Below are 18,720 nucleotides of genomic sequence, written 5' to 3'. Positions count from 1 at the left end.
GGTATTATGTGAATTAGCGTCAAGTCACGCTTATTATATGCTCGTGTATATGCAATATAGATATTATCCCAGTATATAGCGGGAAATGCGGTAGGCCATAACTTGATTATGCGCGCTGCAGCAGGTGCTCCGACTCCGAGGAGTCGTTCTGCATATGCCAGCTGCTATTACGAAGCCTGCTGCCAGTCGTTGGCACCGGCTTTTCCAGTCGCGTCACCCAGAGAAAGATATCCTCTGCCGGCAAAAGGACCAGCCAGATCCGGTTGAGGGCGAAGCACATGGCGACGGAGAACATTGCGACGGTCGCATCGAACCAGTAGTGGTTTGCCGTGGCTACAATCACCGACAGAACCAGGAGAGGGTAACAGATGCCAAGGCCAACAAAAGCAGCCGTGGTGGTCATAGCACGCAGTGTCCTCCGGCCACCCTTGAACAGCGACCAGAAATTGGAGTGGTACATAAACGTCGCACCGATGCAGAAAGCATAGGTAAAGTGCAAGCTCGGCATGGCAGCTAGTTGGTTCACCGTCTTCCCGCCGACCCACACGCTCTCTGCGTTCTCCTGGCGCACGGTGTCGTGGAAGTTGTACGACTCGGGAAGCAGCCGCGGGGGCATGCACGGATAGAAACAGAAGACGATAAACGCGACGAAATTTCCAAGCGTCATCGTGCGGCGGACGGTCGCAAATCGGTGATGATCAGGGGCGGCCCAGTAGTACCATGAGATGAACCTATGAAAGTCAGAGCCGTTGGCGAGATCCAGTTCGGATCGGGCAACTCACGCGACGGTCCCTGGGATGTGGACCAGGGAGTAGATCCGATTGAAGAACGTCATCCACCCCGGATGCCCGTTGAGAAAGAAGGATTGGAACTCCGATTCTTCGACGGGGAAAAAAATGCTGAAAATCGAACGGTGTTCCAAGTCAAGAATAGATATGCCGTGGTCCTGCGCGAGCTGTACTACGTCCGTTCCAGCCGGAGATAGCGCCTGCGCTATCGCCTTGGTGCAAGAGTAGAAGGCATAGTTGAGGATCCAGTAGAACATCTCAACCAAGAAGGGGAATTTCTGGACGAAGCGGCTGTGGACGTGATGCGCGAAACGAGAGGAGTTTGGCGTGCTGATCACGCAGCAGCCGTATGATCGACGCTTCGGGGGGTATGATCTATCCAGGCCATTCTGATCGTCCGGCAGCGGAACCGAGCTCGCTTCAATGTCGGCCTTGAGGAACTCTCGCTCGGCGACCGGGTCACGGTTGGTGTCGAGGATGCGGAAGTGTTTATAGCGGTTCACGTAGAGGGAAATAAGCATGATGCTCACGACGACCTAGTCAATAAGTCTGTTAGATCTCGCGGGGCACAGTGAAGAGCAGGGTGACACACGATCGGCTCGAGCCATGAGTGGGAGGCAAACTGGGGTTTGCCCAGATCAATCTTGCCTGCGGAATTGGTCGACATTTCTGACTCGCTGGATCACGACTCCGTTGTCGTCGAGTTGGATTTCACGGCCTTGTTACTGGCTGAGATGGCCTCAGGAAAGCGTCCTAAGGATCGAATGCTAGCCGTGTGTGGTTAGAGCACGCGAGAGGGAGTGAGGCGATCTCCAGCCAGTATGAAGGCCAAGAAATATGTATATAGAGAAAGAAATCAAAGATCGGACGCTGACAGACAACAGAAATGGAACAGAAAAGGAACAGAAAAGGACACAGGGTGACCGACGACAGGGAGAGGGAAAGGGAAAGGGAGAGTGGCAGGAGAGCAGCTGACCGCCTCAAACTGAGATTCTCTGCACAATTTAAGCACAAAACAAGCTGCAATCAACGGCGAGTCCAGATCCGCGCGATATGCTGCTGCCGCTGCTGATTGGCGCAGAGTCAAGCCATCTCGTACTCGTAATTTGGCTCGTTTTCAGCCCTGCGATTGCGTGGGTCTGCTCGCGTGAGCAGCGGACAAGAACAGCTTCAGTCCAACAGGCACCAAGATATCACAACAATCAGGTGCATCAATGTGAATGTTCCCAATCTATCAGGCACTGTATAGCTTTTGTCCTCGACAGCTGCCGGTGCTCCGCTGAATTGCTGGATGTCACGCCAGGGTGACAGCTCACGTGAGGTCAGCAGGAAGCGCCGGGACCGACAAGATCCATGGAACAACTCCACTAAAGAAGGTTGCAGAATTGATATTCAGTCAAGATTTCGTTTTCTGGCTCCGGCTCAGTTGGTTCCGCGTATTCGGAGTCCGGATGCTGCGCGTCCTCTCGGAACTCGGGCGATTTACGGAGATAGTTGTGCACAAAACACTCGAATTCCGGTGCAGCTCCGCTGACAAAGAATAAACAAATAACTCCTGAACGAATCAACTAAAATTCTAAAATTACGGCACGATCATCTCTGGGTCCCGCCCAAGTCTCACAAGTCTCACAAGTCTGGTCTACCATCCATCAGAGGGTCCGAAGTCGGACTGCTCATTCTCGTTAATGTCCGCGTGGATATCGTATCCAACACCAATGACGAGGTCGCCGCTGCCTCCAGAACACTTGAACTAAGACTCGAATACGAGGAACGACCCTCGCCCGGATACGAGGCCGTCACAGTGAGCCTCGTTTTCGCACGCTGCACAGACTCGTGCAGATCCCACGCCGTGACCACCTCAGCACTATCCGTATCCTCCACAATGTGAACCTCATCGTACCACACGATCGTCTGGTCGAAGCAGACGCTGCCGCTGATCTGGAAGCATTCTACACCTTGGGGGCAGCAGTAGCCTTTGCCGCTGTGCTGGTAGCAGTAGTCTCCTGGGAAGCAGTGGTCGGCGGAGCAGCAGTCGGGGCAGGATATATTATCCAGGTCGCTACTGTCTTCATGGTGTTAGAAGATATAGTATGAGATGGTGGGGATACTTGCTCTGGGCTGGCAATGGTGTCTGTTCATTATATGTGATGGTCTTTGTGGCCAGAACTGGGTGAAGCGGAAATGAGTCCAGGCTTGAGTCTCGATTGGAATCTCGCAAAACATCCTGACTTGCTAAGGAAATCGATGAGAACAGAAGGTAGAGCAGACAGCGTAGTGACATTTTGTTGATACTTGGTTGCAAGTTGGAGTCCAAACAGCCAGGGCCAGGGAATATATAGCAGTCTCTTTATTGTCGCTGCATTCACCCATTCTATAAATGGAAGCGCCCGTTCTTTGTCTAACGTGCATCAAGGATCGGCCCGCCCCCGGCGCCTACACTGCAGCACTAGACTCTAACCGCCGGCGCCTACAGTTGAAATGCAGTTGGATCACATTTCTCGACAATTTTATTGGCATTCATGATGCTAATCATGTCTCAGTTATATTGCAAATATTTGACGCCGTGGATGTCAAGTCATACTACGTCAATGTCGGCGGTTATTCTTCATATCAACATATCAACATATACAATCGATGAATCAAGGAAACTGCCAACCCCCGGTACGCTTGCTAAAGAACCCATCGGGGTCATACTTGGCCTTGATGGTCTTCAGCTTGTCATACCCCCCATACGTAGACAGCGCACTCTGGTCATGCGCCGCATCGTTGATAAACAGCGGCAATCCCTCAGTGGGAGGCACCGCCGCAACAAGGTCCCTGTAACTATCCTCCACCTTCTGCGCATCCTCGTCCGACAAGAGCGGCGACACCGTCAGAAGATAATTCACCCAGTACCACGGCCCGTCCGGCATCTGCATCGCATTGCCGCCGTAGTTCGAGTTCGAGGCATCCGTCAGCGACTTCGGGATGGGCTGGACGTCGAACGAGGTCAAGAGGTACTGGCCCTTATTCTCCTCGCTCCAGGTGCGCCATTTCTCGTACAGCTCGTTCAGGTTGTCGCTACCCTCCTTGTCGCCGCTGTGCGCGGTAACCCGGAAGTTGTTTCGACCATTACTGAGCGATGCGCTACCGGGAAGAGGCAAGTTCACGACACCATTGTAGTCCATTGGCTTGAGCGTATTCGCCAGATTCGGGATGTCCGTGAAATTCTTAAACACATCCCCTGCGTCCTCGCCGTCATAGACCAGGAACATCATAATCGCCTCGTCGAGGTTGAACTCCAGATCCGGGGTGGGGAGTTTCATATACGTCCCGATAATCGCAGCCTTGGGGTCCTCGTTATACCGAACAAAGTCACTGATCGCATCCAGCACAGCCGAGTTCTGCTGGAACAGGTAAAACACATTCCCAGCATAGAATGTACCCGCCGGGTAACTCTGCACCGTATACTTGGTGACAACACCATAGGCATTCCCACCGCCGCCACGCAAACCAAAGAACAGGTCGGGGTTACTGTGCTCCGACGCAGTAACGATCTCGCCAGAGGGCAGCACCACCTCAAGTTCGCGGAACGAGTCACAGGCCATTCCATACTGGCTGGAGAGATACGAAAGACCACCACCGAGGGCAAGGCCAGTCCCTACACCGGCCAAGCGCGCACCCACAACCGTGCGATTCCACTGCGCAAAGTACTCGTACACATCCCCGAAATTGCCGCCGGGCTGGTACGTCGCGAGCTTCGAGTCCTCATCATACCACTTCTGCGTTAGAGACGAGAGATCAATAAGCACGCCCTTGTCGACAGACGAGTAGAAGTCATTAGGGTTGTGTCCGCCAGCCTTGATGGCGAACCGGGAGTCGGACTTGCGGATCGCTTTGATTGCGGTAGAGACGTCTTCTGCTGAGGTTGGGTAGACAATGCAAGACGGCTTGTATTTGCTCTGCTCGGTGTTGAAGTACGAGTTCTTGGATGTCATGTACTGTTCGCTGTGGGCGTTGGAGACGACGATCTTGTCACCGAGTGTCTGCGTCAAGTTCCCGCATGCCTCTGGGCCCGCTCCAGAAGCAGCAGACGCAGCGACCGAGAGGGCCAGGGCGAGAAGGCCATATCCTGACGAAATCTGGGGAAGCATGTTTGATTGATGTGGTTCTCAGGGCAAGGTGCGACTCTCGACAATTAAAAGGGGGAAGGCGTTATATATCTAAACCCATATTCCACCCCAGCAACGCGAGTCAAGACAAGACAAACTAAAGAGAGTTTATGTATCAATTCTAATCCTGAGTGAGCTGATCCCCCGTTCTGCAATCCCGTCTCCAGCTCCATCCACGGCAGGTAACCCAGTCAGCCGTACGGATATACGCGATACGAAATACGCGGGGGGATCAGGGGAAGCTCGTTTCATTGGGACCACTGCAAGCCGAAAAAATGGGATCAGCACCGGCGTATAGACTGGAATTCGATTGGCGGGTCTAACATAAAATTCAGATCCACATTCAACCCACGAGCACACCGGACGGCAGCGTTGAACAAATGCATCCAGAGCCAAGATTGAAGAGGGACTGGAACTGTTCTGACTATCCTGGGAAATAAACGCGAGTCTGTACCCCTATTCCATATCCATGCATTAATCCATGGATATTTCATGCCCAGCCTGCAGTTTGTCGTTGACGATCAACGGCTCGAACTTGACGTGGGGCTGAACTGACTCGAAGATGCGAGTCTGGTACGCGGTGCCTTGGTTTGTCTCGTTGATCTTGTGGAATTTGCTCGGGAAAGACACCTCGAGCCGCAGATTATGGGCGAAACAGCCGAGCGGCAGTTGGCTTGGAGGGCGTACAGGTACAGATGCTATAGGCGTTGAATAACAGGTATACCAGGCCCTTCCAGCATTCCGACTGACTCGCTCGCATACCCCAGGTTCCCCACAGTGGTCCCTTAACCTTCATGCCAACAGTCTCTAACAGTCTCTCTCTGAGCCGATCTGTACGACGTCGACTGGTGGCCAAAGCGCAGTCGTACAGAAGACTCGACGACTCGCCAGGGTGTAGCTTGGCTGCCGGGCCCGCTGTTCAAACGTCGCACAATCTGTATCTAGATCTCCGTTTAGATGAGGATGTATTATTCACGTGAATCTCCATACTTCAATCTCAAATCTCCGAGGCTTCCTCTATTACAACGTATAATAATTCTAGTTTGTGCAGCTTAGCTCTGAACAACCAACAACGGCCATTCAATCCACGCCCTTCGCTCCGGTCCCAGGACCAACTCAGCAGTCGCCACAAACCGTTCAGGCAGTTTGTGAATCCACCATTTGTCGCTGGTGGCCCGGTGCAGGACGATCGCATAGTGGGCGAGCACGACCATCGCATGCACATCCCCGGCCTCAACCATGCTAATCAACTCCGGCGACAGCCTGATATACCACGTGAAGACGCTCGGGATATCGTCGAGTCGCCCAGCCGAGAGCTCTGTATGGATCTGACTCAATTCCATTCGCGATGACTCGACAGCCCGAAGACCCTGGGGCCGCAGGACAGTCAACTGGGTGACCATGGCAAAGGTATCGCGGAGGGAATTCACCGCGTCGGACAGCGTGCAGGAATGGTGTATAGGGACAGCCGGATTGCCCTGCCACAGATTATTCAACGCTGCCAGGTGCCCGTCTTCCAACCTGATCCAGCTCATCGAGGGCTCGCTCAGCATGGGCGGACTGTATCGCTGGATGACAGGCGCAAGCGGACCTGATGAAATCCACCCCTGGCATCGCCAGAATATCCCGAAGATATTATGCATGCCGTGGGCGATTCTCGCCGCATTACTCGCCAGCTCTTTGGCAATCTCCCCCTTCTTGTCGGAGTCTGACATCCTCCTCGCAGCGTGTAGCAAAACACCACACTCCTCATTAACATTCGCAAAATCAAACAGCACCACAAACATCGCAAACCCAAACAACGCCGCGGAATTCTGCTCCGTTATATCACTCAGTGCCTTGGAGTACTCCGGCAGGGCCTGGTTAAGATGGAAAGCTGCCTCTGCAAGTAGATTCTGCGACGGTGTCTGAGACAGCCCTGCAAGGTGGATGTAGGCAACACTGAGGATTCCATGGCCAACGAAAGGAAACGACATCGCCAGCTTCGGAAACTCATCGCTGAAGAGCTTCTGGCCGATCTCCACGTACGAGAAGCTTGCAGCCGTGTGCGTTCGGAAGTGGACGTAGAGCTCATGGTCGCGCGTATTGCTGCGACAGAAGGGGGGGATGTCTTCATGCGATATCTGCCCAAGTAACTGCAAAGCATTGCCATTCACCGTTGTATTCGTAGTAGGCCGGTGTCTTGTAGCCGGCTCGAAGTATGTCAGAGAGCATTCAATATTTCGCTGGGCGCAGTTGTCGCAGACGGGCTTTTTCTCATCGCACTGTCCAGAATCAATCCACGTCCAATAGCCCTTTCACAGTCAATATTTACCTTGATTCTCCGCCGCTTGCATGGTAGACAGCCGTACCGCGACTTATGGTGGAACTTGCGGCCCTTTTTCGCGGGCGGGAGGCTGGCCATTGCCAACTGCGTGGGATGATTTCATTACCGGAGAATAACAAGGGGCATTTCTAGGTGCATCGCAGAATCGCTCCAGAATCACTCCATCATTCAGAAATAAGTCAAACGTGCAGGAGTTTCAAGGTAGTTAACGGTTGGGGTGATATATAACAATTGGCGTGTCAATCCTAATCTAACTGGGTTTCAGCCCACTTTGTTCGCCAACGTCTCTCCAGTCTCCAGCTATGGGGATTATCCACTAGAGTCTGGGCATTCATGCTTTGGGTGATCATTTCAGATTTTTTCCTGTTTAAGGTTCAATACGAACGTGCGACCTTTGTGCTTACTATTGTGCTATTGAACGTGCGGTGGCCTTATCGATGGGTCCAGCACGACTTCAACGCCCATGTCTTGGATATAACCTGAATATTACCACTATTTCCTTGATGAAATGATCTATCACTCGCTATAATTTCTAACTAGATCGATCCATCTGTGACTAGTCGACACTGGCAGCTTCATATATGCCGGGAACATAGCAAATGCAGGCAGTAGCGTGCCACAAATATTATTGAATTAGGAGATAAACCGTAGACTCAAACAAAACAACTTAGGGTATAAAATCAAGCAAGTTCGGACGGTTCTTGCTTTGCAGGCATCGTTCCTGACAGCTCGTGGCGCAAGTGCGGATCAGCCGGCATTTCCTTTTGCACGGGGGAAGATTCATGCAGCTCGGCCGGACCACTCTCGGCCTTGGCTGTATTATTTTTATTAATGCTCGAATCGGTGAAACCATCTGTGGTATTGGGTCGTTTCGACAGGCGACGACGACGGAGAAAGAACCATATTATTCCCACGATTATCAGGGCCCCGCAAACACCCCCGACTACACCACCCGCTATCGCGCCTTTATTCGTTGAATTCTTTTTCACTGTAATCGACATATCACTTAGCTGCTGATTCAAACACCAAGGCAAACCGTTCGAGAAAGCATACCTTCCGGCTGTGGATAATTCCCTGCATTCCGCACATCAGCCGGATCAGCCGTCGAGATCCACGAGCTGGTGCCACAACCCAGCTGCCCAGTAGATTGATAGTAGTAACCCCGTTCCCCAATCGTCGGATCGCAGCAGAAGTATCCCGAATCGTACGTCCAAAGGGTCCATGTTGAATTGGCACACTGCGGCTGCGCTGTCAAGTCCCCTAACTCGCTGTCAAGGTCACACTTCCGATAACCCGAATCAGTCACATTCGGTCGTGACGGGTCAGGGCAGCACGCAAAGAACTGTCCCCAGGTCTTTTCGCCATGCTCGCCTGGCGGGCATACTTCGGTTTCTGGGAGGTATCGGCGGACCGCCCAGCCTGCTCGAACCTCCTCGGACATGGAACTGGCGACTTTCAGATGAGACTATGAGATAAGGAATAACAGAGAAAGAGCAGAAAGGGGGTAAATGAGGGAGAAGGGCTGAAGGGACTTGAAGAGACCCTGAGGCAGAGTGGGATTGATTGGGGGTGGAGATATGAGGCTGTGAGGCTCTGACATCTCAGCAGCCTATAACAAAAGGCTCACGATCTCCAAATGGGGCCAAACATGACAATCACGACCCTCCATGGAAACGATCGCCTTAAACTCGCCAGATGCCAGATATTGAGTTTGCAAGTTCTGTCCGGGCGCACGCAGTGAGGCATGGTACGCGCGTTTGGTTGGGTCTTCTGGAAGGAGATGAAACAGCTGTACAAGCATTTCGATCTGCAGGAGAAAGGAGGTTCTGACTTCTCAGCTTGTCTATCCTAGCTTACTTCTGCGTCATCGACATGGTCCAATTGGTGAGAATGAAGGCGCATATTGCGAACATGATCGTCTGTTGAGGTAGATGCATAGCCCCAGTCCAGGCTGTAAGTTTAAATGGTCAGTGATCATGAGTATTTGTGGAGCAATGGTATGTATTTGCTTTTCCTGGAGTCCCTTGAGCTGTCACTGGAACAGGGCGACAATTTGTGCAGTTGATGGACACCAACTCGCTTAGTACACGGTATATCCCCATGTCTCTTGCCTATGAGGCTCTCTCGTACGCTCCTCCCGATTTTTTGTTATATATGAGCCGACCCATCCCGCCCATATTGCAGTCCCAAGGAAACAGACCGGCCATGATCGATGGCCAGCATCTCGTCAGCGACAACGACGACTATACATCTCACATTATATTGTTTCTCGCCTTCCCCATAAGATTAAGATGAGACGCTCTCAGCTAAACCCATCATTGGTGCTTCCAGGTCTTCACCATAGAATTAGATATACTTTACTGGAAATGGAATAATTATATGTTGGCATATAATGGTCTATCATCACGATCGCATTCGATCCACGTTGAAGTGTAGAGCGTCGAGAGACAGTAGATGTACTTGGCTGCGTCGGATATATATTTGCGTTGCGTACTTGATTCTGCACCATGTACCGGCAACAACGGAACTTATCATAGCTTTTACAGTCAATCCTGTTCATTTACACTATTATCCGTATTTTATGATAGTACGAACAATTTCTATCGGACAACAATGACTACAGGCATACTCTTCCATCCAGGAGTGGTGGCTTGTTGCGGTATGTTTTCCCGATCGGAGACTTGTTATTCCGACGCTAGCCGTATTCGACAGGGCTAACCCTTTGCCAAGGCCAGTGCCAATTTGGTCAAGCTTCTGTCTCGTCTTGTCTTGTCTGTCTTGTCTTGTCTGTCTTGTCTGTCTTGTTTGATTCTTAAATTTTAACCAGCTCTGATCAGTCGAGGATAAGGGAAACTCCATCTCTTAAGTATCATCAGACCATTGACGCTCATCGAGACACCGTTTTTCCAGCGGCTCGGCCAAACTCCGCTGCGGGCAAAGCGCTTTCCCACGCCATTGCTAGAAAACTGGGTCTGTCTGGGTCTACCGGGGGCAATGGCCAGGAACTCGGCCTTTTAGCAAATTAACAGACACCCGAAATGCATTTCGGCCCGCATTCATGGAAAAGCGGCCCCGACTTGGCCAGTGAATGGCCATTGACTGGCCATTAACAGGCCAACCCGGGCCGATGTGTGGAAGATGCCTGTGACTGCTGACCGGCAGAGTCTTCCCCAGGCCCGCTGGCTGAGCGATTAGCCCGCCTGGTCTTGCGATGTCGCTCACCGACCACTCACCGAACCGTGGCCGACTCATACGGCACATTCTTCGGCGCAGAAGTCCCTGGCTCCCGGCGGATAAGCGCCAGGCCTGGGGAAAACGCTCCCCCGGACAGTGTCCCCTCGATCAGAATGCGTGGGAGCACTGCGGGCATTCTCCAGCTGACGTGTGGGATCTCAGCGTATCGCAGGCCTGCAATTCCTCATGGATGCCCCGGATAGCTTCGTAGCGAACCCCAAACAAATGTGGAGAGGGCTGGAGTTGACAAACCCCGAAGTTTCTGCGGATGCTTTTTAGAAGCTGTTCCCACCTCGCAAGCTCAGCAGGTTCTTTTCAGTCTCATACACGATTCAAGTTTGTCTGTCGCCAATTTACCCCAAGTCCAACTACACCATGGGCGTTCTCACTCTGGTTGAGGACCGGCCGACGCCAAAGGCCGTCTACAACTGGCGCATCTACGTGCTAGCACTCATCGCATCATGTGGCTCTAATATGATCGGTTACACATCGGCCTTCATCGGCACGACAATCACGCTCGGGTCGTTTGAGAATGAATTCGGCTTCGACGACATGACCACAGACCAGGTGGATCTTATCAGCGAGAATATCGTTTCTCTGTTCATTGCCGGGGCTTTCTTCGGCGCCATCTTCACATACGGACTCGGCCACTGGCTTGGCCGGAAATGGAGTTTGGTCGTTGCCTCTGCTCTGTTCACCCTGGGCGCCGGCCTGTCGTGCGGTACAAAGGGGTCCTCCGGCTTGGGAATCATGTACGGAGGACGTGTCCTGACTGGACTGGGTACTGGTGTTGCATCAAATATTATTCCTATTTATATTTCAGAACTCGCACCTCCCGCCATTCGAGGACGACTGGTCGGATTCTATGAATTAGGCTGGCAGATTGGTGGACTCGTCGGGTTCTGGATCAATGTGAGTACTTGATATTGGCCCTTGCACATGGAGACGATAACTAACTTGTTGTTTTCTCTGCAGTACGGAGTTCAAAGGCATATGCCTGCAAGCCACCAGCAATGGATCATTCCGTTTGCCGTCCAGATCATCCCTGCGGGTTTACTTTTCATTGGTTCTTTATGGATCCGCGAGTCCCCTCGTTGGTTGTTCCTCAAGGGCCGTCGCGCACAGGCCATGGCAAACCTCTGCTGGATTCGTCAACTAGACGAAGCAGACATCTACATCACCGAAGAGGTGGCGGCTATTGACCAAGCTCTGGAAGAGCAGATCTCCACAATTGGAGTCGGATTTTGGAAGCCATTCCAGGCTGTTGCGCAACGCGGGGCGATTCTGTACCGTCTCTTCCTTGGATGCATGCTTTTCTTCTGGCAAAATGGATCTGGTATCAACGCCATCAACTACTATAGTCCGACCATCTTCACCAGCATCGGCGTGTCTGACGCTGATGTCGGCTGGATGACGGGTATTTTCGGTGTCATCAAGGCGGTCATGACTTTTGTTTGGCTTCTCTTCTTGGTTGATCAACTTGGTCGACGGAACCTTCTGCTCGGCGGTGCCATCACCGGCTCTGTGTGCATGTGGATTATTGGAGCTTATATCTACGTCGTTCGTCCTGAGGACAACCCTACCGACCACCTCAATGGAGGCGGCATTGCGGCTATTTTCTTCTTTTATCTGTGGACTGTATGTATCACTGAATTCCACTTACGTGCTTCACTAACCAACTGCAGGCTGTCTACACTCCAACATGGAACGGAACCCCTTGGGTTTGCAACTCGGTACGCTCCCTACTCCAGACCTACTCAACAGTCAAACTAATAGACTTAGGAATTCTTCGATCCCAACCTCCGGTCCCTCGCGCAAGCCGCGACAACAGCCAGCAACTGGCTATTCAACTTCCTCGTCTCGCGATTCACCAAGCAAATGTTTGCAAAGATGAACTACGGCGTCTACTTTTTCTTCGGCGCACTATCCTTCCTCGCGTTCTTCTTCGCCTTCTTCCTGATCCCCGAAACCAGCGGTATCCCTCTCGAGGCCGTTGACCGACTGTTCGAGATCAAGCCTGTCTGGCGGGCACACAGCAAGCTGAAGGCTCAGCTGAAGGAAGACGAAGAACAGTTCCGCTTTGAAATCAAGGAGGGTGTCTTTGGGAAGGAGGGCACGGAGGCGCCGAAACATGTAGAGGATCCTGAGAAACCCGAGAACTCTGGGAACTCCTCGGCGTGAAGATGAGATGAGATGTTTTGATACTTGTACAGACATGACGATAGAACTACACCGTATATAGAATTCCTCAGAGTTGGAGGGAATATCATGATTTTTGATTCATGCCACTATATGCTGCTTCCACTTTTGCAAGCTCCATCGCGCCTTCTACTTATGATTACAGTGTTCGGCAGTTAAGGAAGGAACGAGACACCATGCCCTTCGCTCTTTCTTCGTCTAATCTATCATCATACTTTCCTTTCTTGGTCTCACCATCGCGCCTTCCTCTAGTCCACTGTTACTTGAAGAAAGAGCAACCAGACTTAGTTCCTTCCCACTTCAACTCCCCGTCCTCGTCACATCTGCTTTTATTACTAATTTAGATACTACTGACAGGGTCTAGTTGGTACCGTGCAAAGTCCCGTATGATCGCATTGATCGGCCCCAGCGGAAGAGCACTGAGCCGGCATCCGCGGTAAACATTTTGCCAGTAATTCCTCTACACTCCTCCACTGCTAACGAAATGGTATATTGTTTTCACTGCTCTCAGGGCACTACATCGGGGTCTAGAGTCTCGGTGGACTACTTACCTTTCGCCTAGCACCGGCAGTGGACACGGCACCGGATCCGGATACGAGATGTGGCTGGATGAAGTGATTAAGAGACCCAGAGGCGTTTATAGTACTGTGGGAGCTGTTATGCATAATTCAGGGTCCCTGTTCGATTCCCGCGAACGCCTGGTCCTTGATGCCCTGGTCTTTTAGCCTGGGATATACAGTGGCCGATTGCAGAATTTTTCACTTTATAAGGCCCTCGGCTATCCAGGATTACTAAAAATCTGGGGGCCCTGGATGCTTGCGACATGAATTCTACGTCTAGGGATTATTGTTGGCTTGTCAGGAATGCGCGATCTCGATACCCTCATGCCACGTGATGGTTGTGGATAGAGAACGCATTTGGATCGAGCGCCACCACATTCCCAGAGCGGTGATAAGGTTGCTGCAGAGAGTAAGGGGCAAGTCATGCAGAGGACAGACGTGGCAACCGTGGTTGCTGCATTCCAACAAAGAAGGTCAACCAATTTGTCTTGTCATTACTCGACCACTGCCGCTTTCAGTGGTGAGTGCTGAATCCAGGCGGATAGGGTTTTTTAAGGACACGGACGATGGAAGATACTAGCGATCCTTTATGCAACCTTGCGTGGGTCTAGGGATCATCGTGGGTCTGAGAGATGAAGTCTGGTGACAGACGAGATGCTTCTGGAAGTCGCAACGTTGTTGAATATTCCCCAGTCTCCAAGCGAACCGAAACGTAAGCGTAAGCAAAGCACAGACGGTGAAGTTGGAGATGAATCCTTCAGTCCTCTTCCTTCAGCGCATGAGACCAGATCAGGCCACAACGGCGGTTGAGACCTGCTGATGACGGGCGTTATATAGCCACCCAGCCGTTGACCAACTCGATGATTAGCTTGCCCCGCATTGCCAGACCAGCAGGGCAGGGTTACATCCCAGGAATCAGTGAAGAACTTAGTAAACGAGCTATAACTTGTCTAACTTGTTCCAATTTCCCCGCCCAGCCAAGCAGCCCCGCCCCTTACGGCACCACATGGCTGCCATGGCCATTGCATTCCAGCGGCCACGCTGCTCGTAACTCCGCTGTCTCTCTCGTATCTCTGGTTCCTCTCGCTTGACGATCGTCTTTGATGACGCCGGGACCGGCTCCGCTCTTGTGCAACCAGCCTCGATGCCTCTGTGCCCAGCATTGGCACCACCAATACGAGCTGGGTCGGCCTGGCTGACCGCAGGATTCGACGCCCAGAGACGCCCAGGCGCGCTAGCTGCAATCCTTGGGGTGAGTCAGATCCATTTTTCGTCGCGTCTTGTGCTTTGCTTATGAGTTCTTCTCTACGCTTGACATTCGCCGACAGCCAATCATCAGGGCTCCCAAGGCTGGGCCACGCACCCACTTTGGAGATTTGGAAGCTGGGGATCTGAAGAATCTGGGGAACGCCCAAAGAACAATCCTCTGAAGCTCTGGTGAATACCCCGGAACCAGAGCAACCGCAGCTATGCCCAAGACCGGGGTCATGGCACACGGCTGAAACGCCCCCGAAAATCTGACCTTGGACCAGTTCAAAACGCCGCTTTGGGCGCCTCCCATAGGACGGCCCCAAGCCACACGCGGAAGGGAGCAATAAGGCTCTGGTGAAGTGATTCCATTCAGTGGCACGCTGCTTCGTTTGCTCCGGTGGGTGGGCGGCCTTTTCCACCAATCCAGCCCCCTGCCAGTGATGCCAGCCAGGAAGCATCCTGCGCCCCGGCCAGTGAAGACTGACCGTTGTTTTCCTTTGTTGCATGCGCCTGGTCGAAATTGACTAGGCCGGGGGCCACGGATTTAATACCGCTGCACAGCCGGCGCGTTTTCCTCCTCCAGGGGTTCTCTCCACGTTTCCTTCTCCCACCACACACTGCGGAACTCCGAACGCTTTTCTACTCCCACCACCATGAGCGACGAAAAGATAAACCCCGAGCTGAAGGCTGAGGAATCGTCTCCTACCCATGAGGAGGTGACTTCCCCAACGAAGGCCATAAAGACTGAGCATGGTGCTCGTCGCGAGTCTGTCGGTGTCAACATCATCCAGAATCCTCTGCAGGTACGTCCTTTGTTCTCTCTCACAAGCCAAGCCGAGGTTTATTGGACTTGCTAACTTCTGGATCTAGAGCGTCTCCACCGAGCAAGTCGTGCACGATGCGCGCACCTTCGCTGAGGACCACGACCTGACCGAGCATGCCGAGCTGTTCGGCCGCGCTGCCCTCGTTGCGCGAGATCCCGATAGGTTCGAGAACATCGAGGGCCTTTACGGCGACGAGAAGGAAGCGCTTGAGTACGAGAGAGCCCACAAGTGGCATGGTCCCTGGATGCTTTGGTACTCCATCGGACTGTGTGCTGTCGGCGCCGCCACACAAGGATGGGATCAGACTGGCTCCAACGGAGCGAATCTGCAGTTCCACGAGGAATTCAAGATTGACGGCAAGGGTAGAGACGAATGGATTGTTGGCGTTGTCAACGCGGTGATCTTCTTGACTGCTGGTCTTGTGTATGGCCACCTACCTGCCTGCTACTCCTTCTCCGTGCTGACTTGATATACAGGGGTGCCTTCATTGTCGACCCTCTTAACCACTACTTTGGTCGTCGGGGTGAGATCTTCATCACTGCAATTATTCTCACTGCTACACCAATCGGGTCCGCGTTCACACACTCGTGGCAAGCACTCTTCGCTACGCGATTCATCATGGGCATCGGCATCGGCGCAAAGAACGCGACAGTCCCGATCTTCTCTGCTGAGATGGCACCGCACCGTGTCCGTGGTGCCCTTGTCATGTTCTGGCAGCTTTGGGTTGTCGCTGGTTAGTATCCCTCCCCACAGTATGGCCTACTTGCTAACACCAAGCAGGTATCTTTTTGGGTCTCGCGGCCAACTGCATCGTCATGAGAACCGGCCCTATCGCTTGGCGCCTTCAGCTCGGTTCTGCATTCATCCCATCTTTCATTCTCGGTCTCGGTATCTGGTTCTGCCCTGAGTCGCCTCGTTGGCTCATGAAGCACGGCCACTATGCAAAGGGATACCGTTCCATGGCGCGCCTACGAGCCCACCCCATCATTGCCGCCAGAGACTACTACTACTCGTATGTTATCTACCAGGAGGAACTCAAGGAGGCCCGCGGTGCCGGATATTTCCAGCGTATGTGGGACTGCTTCGCCGTGCCTCGTATCAGACGCGCGAACTATGGTGCCTCGACCGTCATGCTTGCTCAACAGATGTGCGGTATCAACAGTAAGCCTTCACTCATTCTCAAATTCTGTCCAGTTCTGACGGCAGCAGTTATCTCCTTCTACAGTTCGAGTATCTTCAGAGACGCCGGATACAACGACACTGAAGCGCTGTATGCCTCGCTTGGATACGGTGCCGTCCAGGTCGTGTTCACCATCCCGACGCTGTTCCTCATTGATACCAAAGGCCGTCGAACTCTTTGCTTGATTGTATGTATCTGAATTACCGTATACGTTTACCTAACTAACCGATCAGACCTTCCCCCTGATGTGTATCTTCCTACTTGCCGGCGGACTGTCCCTTCTCAAGGATTCAGGAACCCGTGGAGAGCAAATCGGCCCCGTCGTCCTGTTCGTCTATCTGTTCACCATATGCTACTCCCTAGGCGAAGGACCGGTTGCATTCCAGTACTCCGCTGAGGTCTTCCCCACCATCCAGCGTGAGCAGGGCATGGCCTGGGCCGTCTGCATCAACAACACCTTCGGTATTTTTTCACTAGCCATATTTTGTATACTCTGCTAACATCCCCCAGCCGGTGTGCTCAGCTTGACATTCCCCCGAATGACGACCGTCATGACCCCAACGGGCGCCTGTAAGTACACCTATCCCCAGTATCACGGCAAAACTAATCCTATACAGTCGGTTTCTACGCCGGCCTCAACCTCATCGCCTGGGGCATGATATTCTGTTTCGTGCGAGAAACCAAACAACTCACGCTAGAAGAGCTGGATCGTATGCACCCCAAACCTATCCCATACAAGACCAACACTAACATAAATCAGAGGTCTTCTCCGTCCCAACAAAGGAGTTCCTCGACTACGAAACAAAAGTCTGGCTCCCCTACTTCTTCAAGCGCCACATCTTCCGCCAGAATATTCCCAAGCCACCACCTATTATCGCGACAAGCGAGAAGAACGAGCACTCCGGGCTCGGAAAGGTGGTGGACAAGTATGTCCTGCGCCGCCGCAATGTCGGACCTGAGGCTTGATTGGAGCTTGGAACGCGAAAACTGAAACTGGATATGATCTGATCTGATATCGTAATTCTTGTGACGTGGAGATGAGAAAGAGACTAATTACTGACTTACTGACTGCTGGCTGAGTGGTCTTTATTCAGTCTACATCCCGTCCGGCCATCTCGACTCCCCCGCGCATTGGTAGGCTTTCTGTTTCTTGTCGCTGTGTGAGATGAGGGTACTATTACTATTAGTGACCGTAATACTGGAGATGTGTGCAGTTTAATTTAATTCAATCTGTACTGCTATCATTTGATTCAGAAATCCATGTTATTGTCTCGGTTGTCAGTGCCATTGCCCCGGTAGTACATACGCGTCGAGCAAGGACAAGTGGTGGGTCTATCCCAGCAAGTCGGTGAATAATCCGACCTATAGTGTACAGATCTATCAGTATTTTCCGGTTCATCATCGTCAACACAGCTGGCATTCATGTTTCAGATATGTTTGACACCGAGTTCAAGTTCACTGTACATAACCTGGAATAACCACCCCAGGTGAAGGAGGGATGGTTCGATTGTGCGACTTTGACAACTTTATCGGAGCTGACGTTCCTCTTGGCTTCCCAGTTTCTCTGGGAATTGTGACATCCGAGGCTGTGCAGATGTGGATGCTTCTGGAGCTGTAGCTGGAGCTGTTGTTTCCCCCACAGTCAAATCCATGAAAAGCAATGCAATGAATGTAGTCTAGACTGGACTACAAGCCACCGGCATGAGAGAATTCGACATGCATTCCACAGCTGTTATTGACCTGATTGGACCCGGTTGTACCTGTTGCCTGGGCGTCGCCGTTCCATGGTTCACAAGGACTAGCGAGATGGTTTGTCATGCCACAATGTATGAATTTAGAATATTAAGTCTGACCTTCTATTTATAATTGGCAGTGAATACGAGATAGTGAGACAGAATAATGAACTATTTTGTTACGACTGTATAGTACTGTATGTTGGGCCACCGGGATGAATATTGATATGGACATACTGCAACTATTTAGGCTGCCATCAATCAAGGATCTAGAATCCAGTCCAGATTGTCGAAATTTCAATGCTTTCACAGTGGTTCCATGGCACCAACACAGCATACGACCACTCTAGAACTGTCATTTGGACCCGCCGCGCAAGCTGAATCGTCACCGGCCAACAGTTCTCAGGGTGGAGAACTGGAGACCACAATAGACTGACCTCTGAAGCACAGTACCATAGTTAATTCCGAGGCAGT

The 18,720-nt window shown here is 52.1% G+C and overlaps 7 protein-coding genes across 7 annotated transcripts; 2 read left to right on the top strand and 5 right to left on the bottom strand.

Annotated features, from left to right (window-relative positions):
- Window positions 1-167: 167 nt before the first annotated feature.
- On the bottom strand, window positions 168-4,921 carry ASPVEDRAFT_56697 (uncharacterized protein; the record flags this gene model as incomplete). Its single annotated transcript, XM_040815239.1, has 6 exons — window positions 168-333; window positions 546-731; window positions 783-1,230; window positions 2,459-2,850; window positions 2,897-3,079; window positions 3,468-4,921. 6 exons carry the CDS (start codon window positions 4,919-4,921, stop codon window positions 168-170), a joined length of 2,829 nt encoding a protein of 942 aa, XP_040673029.1.
- A 1,070-nt stretch (window positions 4,922-5,991) lies between these two features.
- Window positions 5,992-7,343, bottom strand: ASPVEDRAFT_88519 (Zn(II)2Cys6 transcription factor; the record flags this gene model as incomplete). Its single annotated transcript, XM_040818339.1, has 2 exons — window positions 5,992-7,203; window positions 7,254-7,343. The coding sequence occupies 2 exons, from the start codon at window positions 7,341-7,343 to the stop codon at window positions 5,992-5,994; spliced, it is 1,302 nt and encodes a 433-aa protein (XP_040673028.1).
- Window positions 7,344-7,945: 602 nt separating this feature from the next.
- ASPVEDRAFT_76198 (uncharacterized protein) lies at window positions 7,946-9,503 on the bottom strand (the record flags this gene model as incomplete). Its single annotated transcript, XM_040816328.1, has 5 exons — window positions 9,396-9,503; window positions 9,123-9,216; window positions 8,893-9,072; window positions 8,319-8,730; window positions 7,946-8,253 (listed from the first exon to the last, which is right to left on the bottom strand). The coding sequence occupies exons 1-5, from the start codon at window positions 9,470-9,472 to the stop codon at window positions 7,946-7,948; spliced, it is 1,071 nt and encodes a 356-aa protein (XP_040673027.1). The 5' UTR covers window positions 9,473-9,503.
- Window positions 9,504-10,874: 1,371 nt separating this feature from the next.
- ASPVEDRAFT_141033 (sugar porter family MFS transporter) lies at window positions 10,875-12,680 on the top strand (the record flags this gene model as incomplete). The annotated part of the gene is made up of 4 exons (XM_040807713.1): window positions 10,875-11,411; window positions 11,475-12,137; window positions 12,185-12,232; window positions 12,282-12,680. The coding sequence occupies 4 exons, from the start codon at window positions 10,875-10,877 to the stop codon at window positions 12,678-12,680; spliced, it is 1,647 nt and encodes a 548-aa protein (XP_040673026.1).
- Window positions 12,681-14,023: 1,343 nt separating this feature from the next.
- ASPVEDRAFT_363031 (uncharacterized protein) lies at window positions 14,024-15,364 on the bottom strand. Its single transcript, XM_040811183.1, has one exon. The coding sequence runs from the start codon at window positions 15,013-15,015 to the stop codon at window positions 14,209-14,211; it is 807 nt and encodes a 268-aa protein (XP_040673025.1). The 5' UTR covers window positions 15,016-15,364; the 3' UTR covers window positions 14,024-14,208.
- ASPVEDRAFT_141637 (uncharacterized protein) lies at window positions 15,163-17,479 on the top strand (the record flags this gene model as incomplete). Its single annotated transcript, XM_040807768.1, has 9 exons — window positions 15,163-15,312; window positions 15,380-15,756; window positions 15,810-16,066; window positions 16,111-16,494; window positions 16,543-16,700; window positions 16,747-16,975; window positions 17,024-17,083; window positions 17,131-17,223; window positions 17,274-17,479. 9 exons carry the CDS (start codon window positions 15,163-15,165, stop codon window positions 17,477-17,479), a joined length of 1,914 nt encoding a protein of 637 aa, XP_040673024.1.
- Window positions 17,480-17,616: 137 nt separating this feature from the next.
- ASPVEDRAFT_46611 (uncharacterized protein) lies at window positions 17,617-18,366 on the bottom strand. The gene has a single exon (XM_040813598.1). The coding sequence runs from the start codon at window positions 17,935-17,937 to the stop codon at window positions 17,764-17,766; it is 174 nt and encodes a 57-aa protein (XP_040673023.1). The 5' UTR covers window positions 17,938-18,366; the 3' UTR covers window positions 17,617-17,763.
- Window positions 18,367-18,720: the final 354 nt, after the last annotated feature.

The sequence above is a fragment of the Aspergillus versicolor genome (assembly GCF_001890125.1).
Source record: "Aspergillus versicolor CBS 583.65 unplaced genomic scaffold ASPVEscaffold_12, whole genome shotgun sequence".
Classification (NCBI taxonomy): domain Eukaryota; kingdom Fungi; phylum Ascomycota; class Eurotiomycetes; order Eurotiales; family Aspergillaceae; genus Aspergillus; species Aspergillus versicolor.
This window is presented reverse-complemented; position numbering and strand designations above follow the sequence as displayed.

Bases quoted from the DNA above. Each gene is read 5' to 3' on its own strand.
- ASPVEDRAFT_363031 (XM_040811183.1), bottom strand. From the start codon at position 15,015: ATGCAACAAAGGAAAACAACGGTCAGTCTTCACTGGCCGGGGCGCAGG.
- ASPVEDRAFT_46611 (XM_040813598.1), bottom strand. From the start codon at position 17,937: ATGAATGCCAGCTGTGTTGACGATGATGAACCGGAAAATACTGATAGA.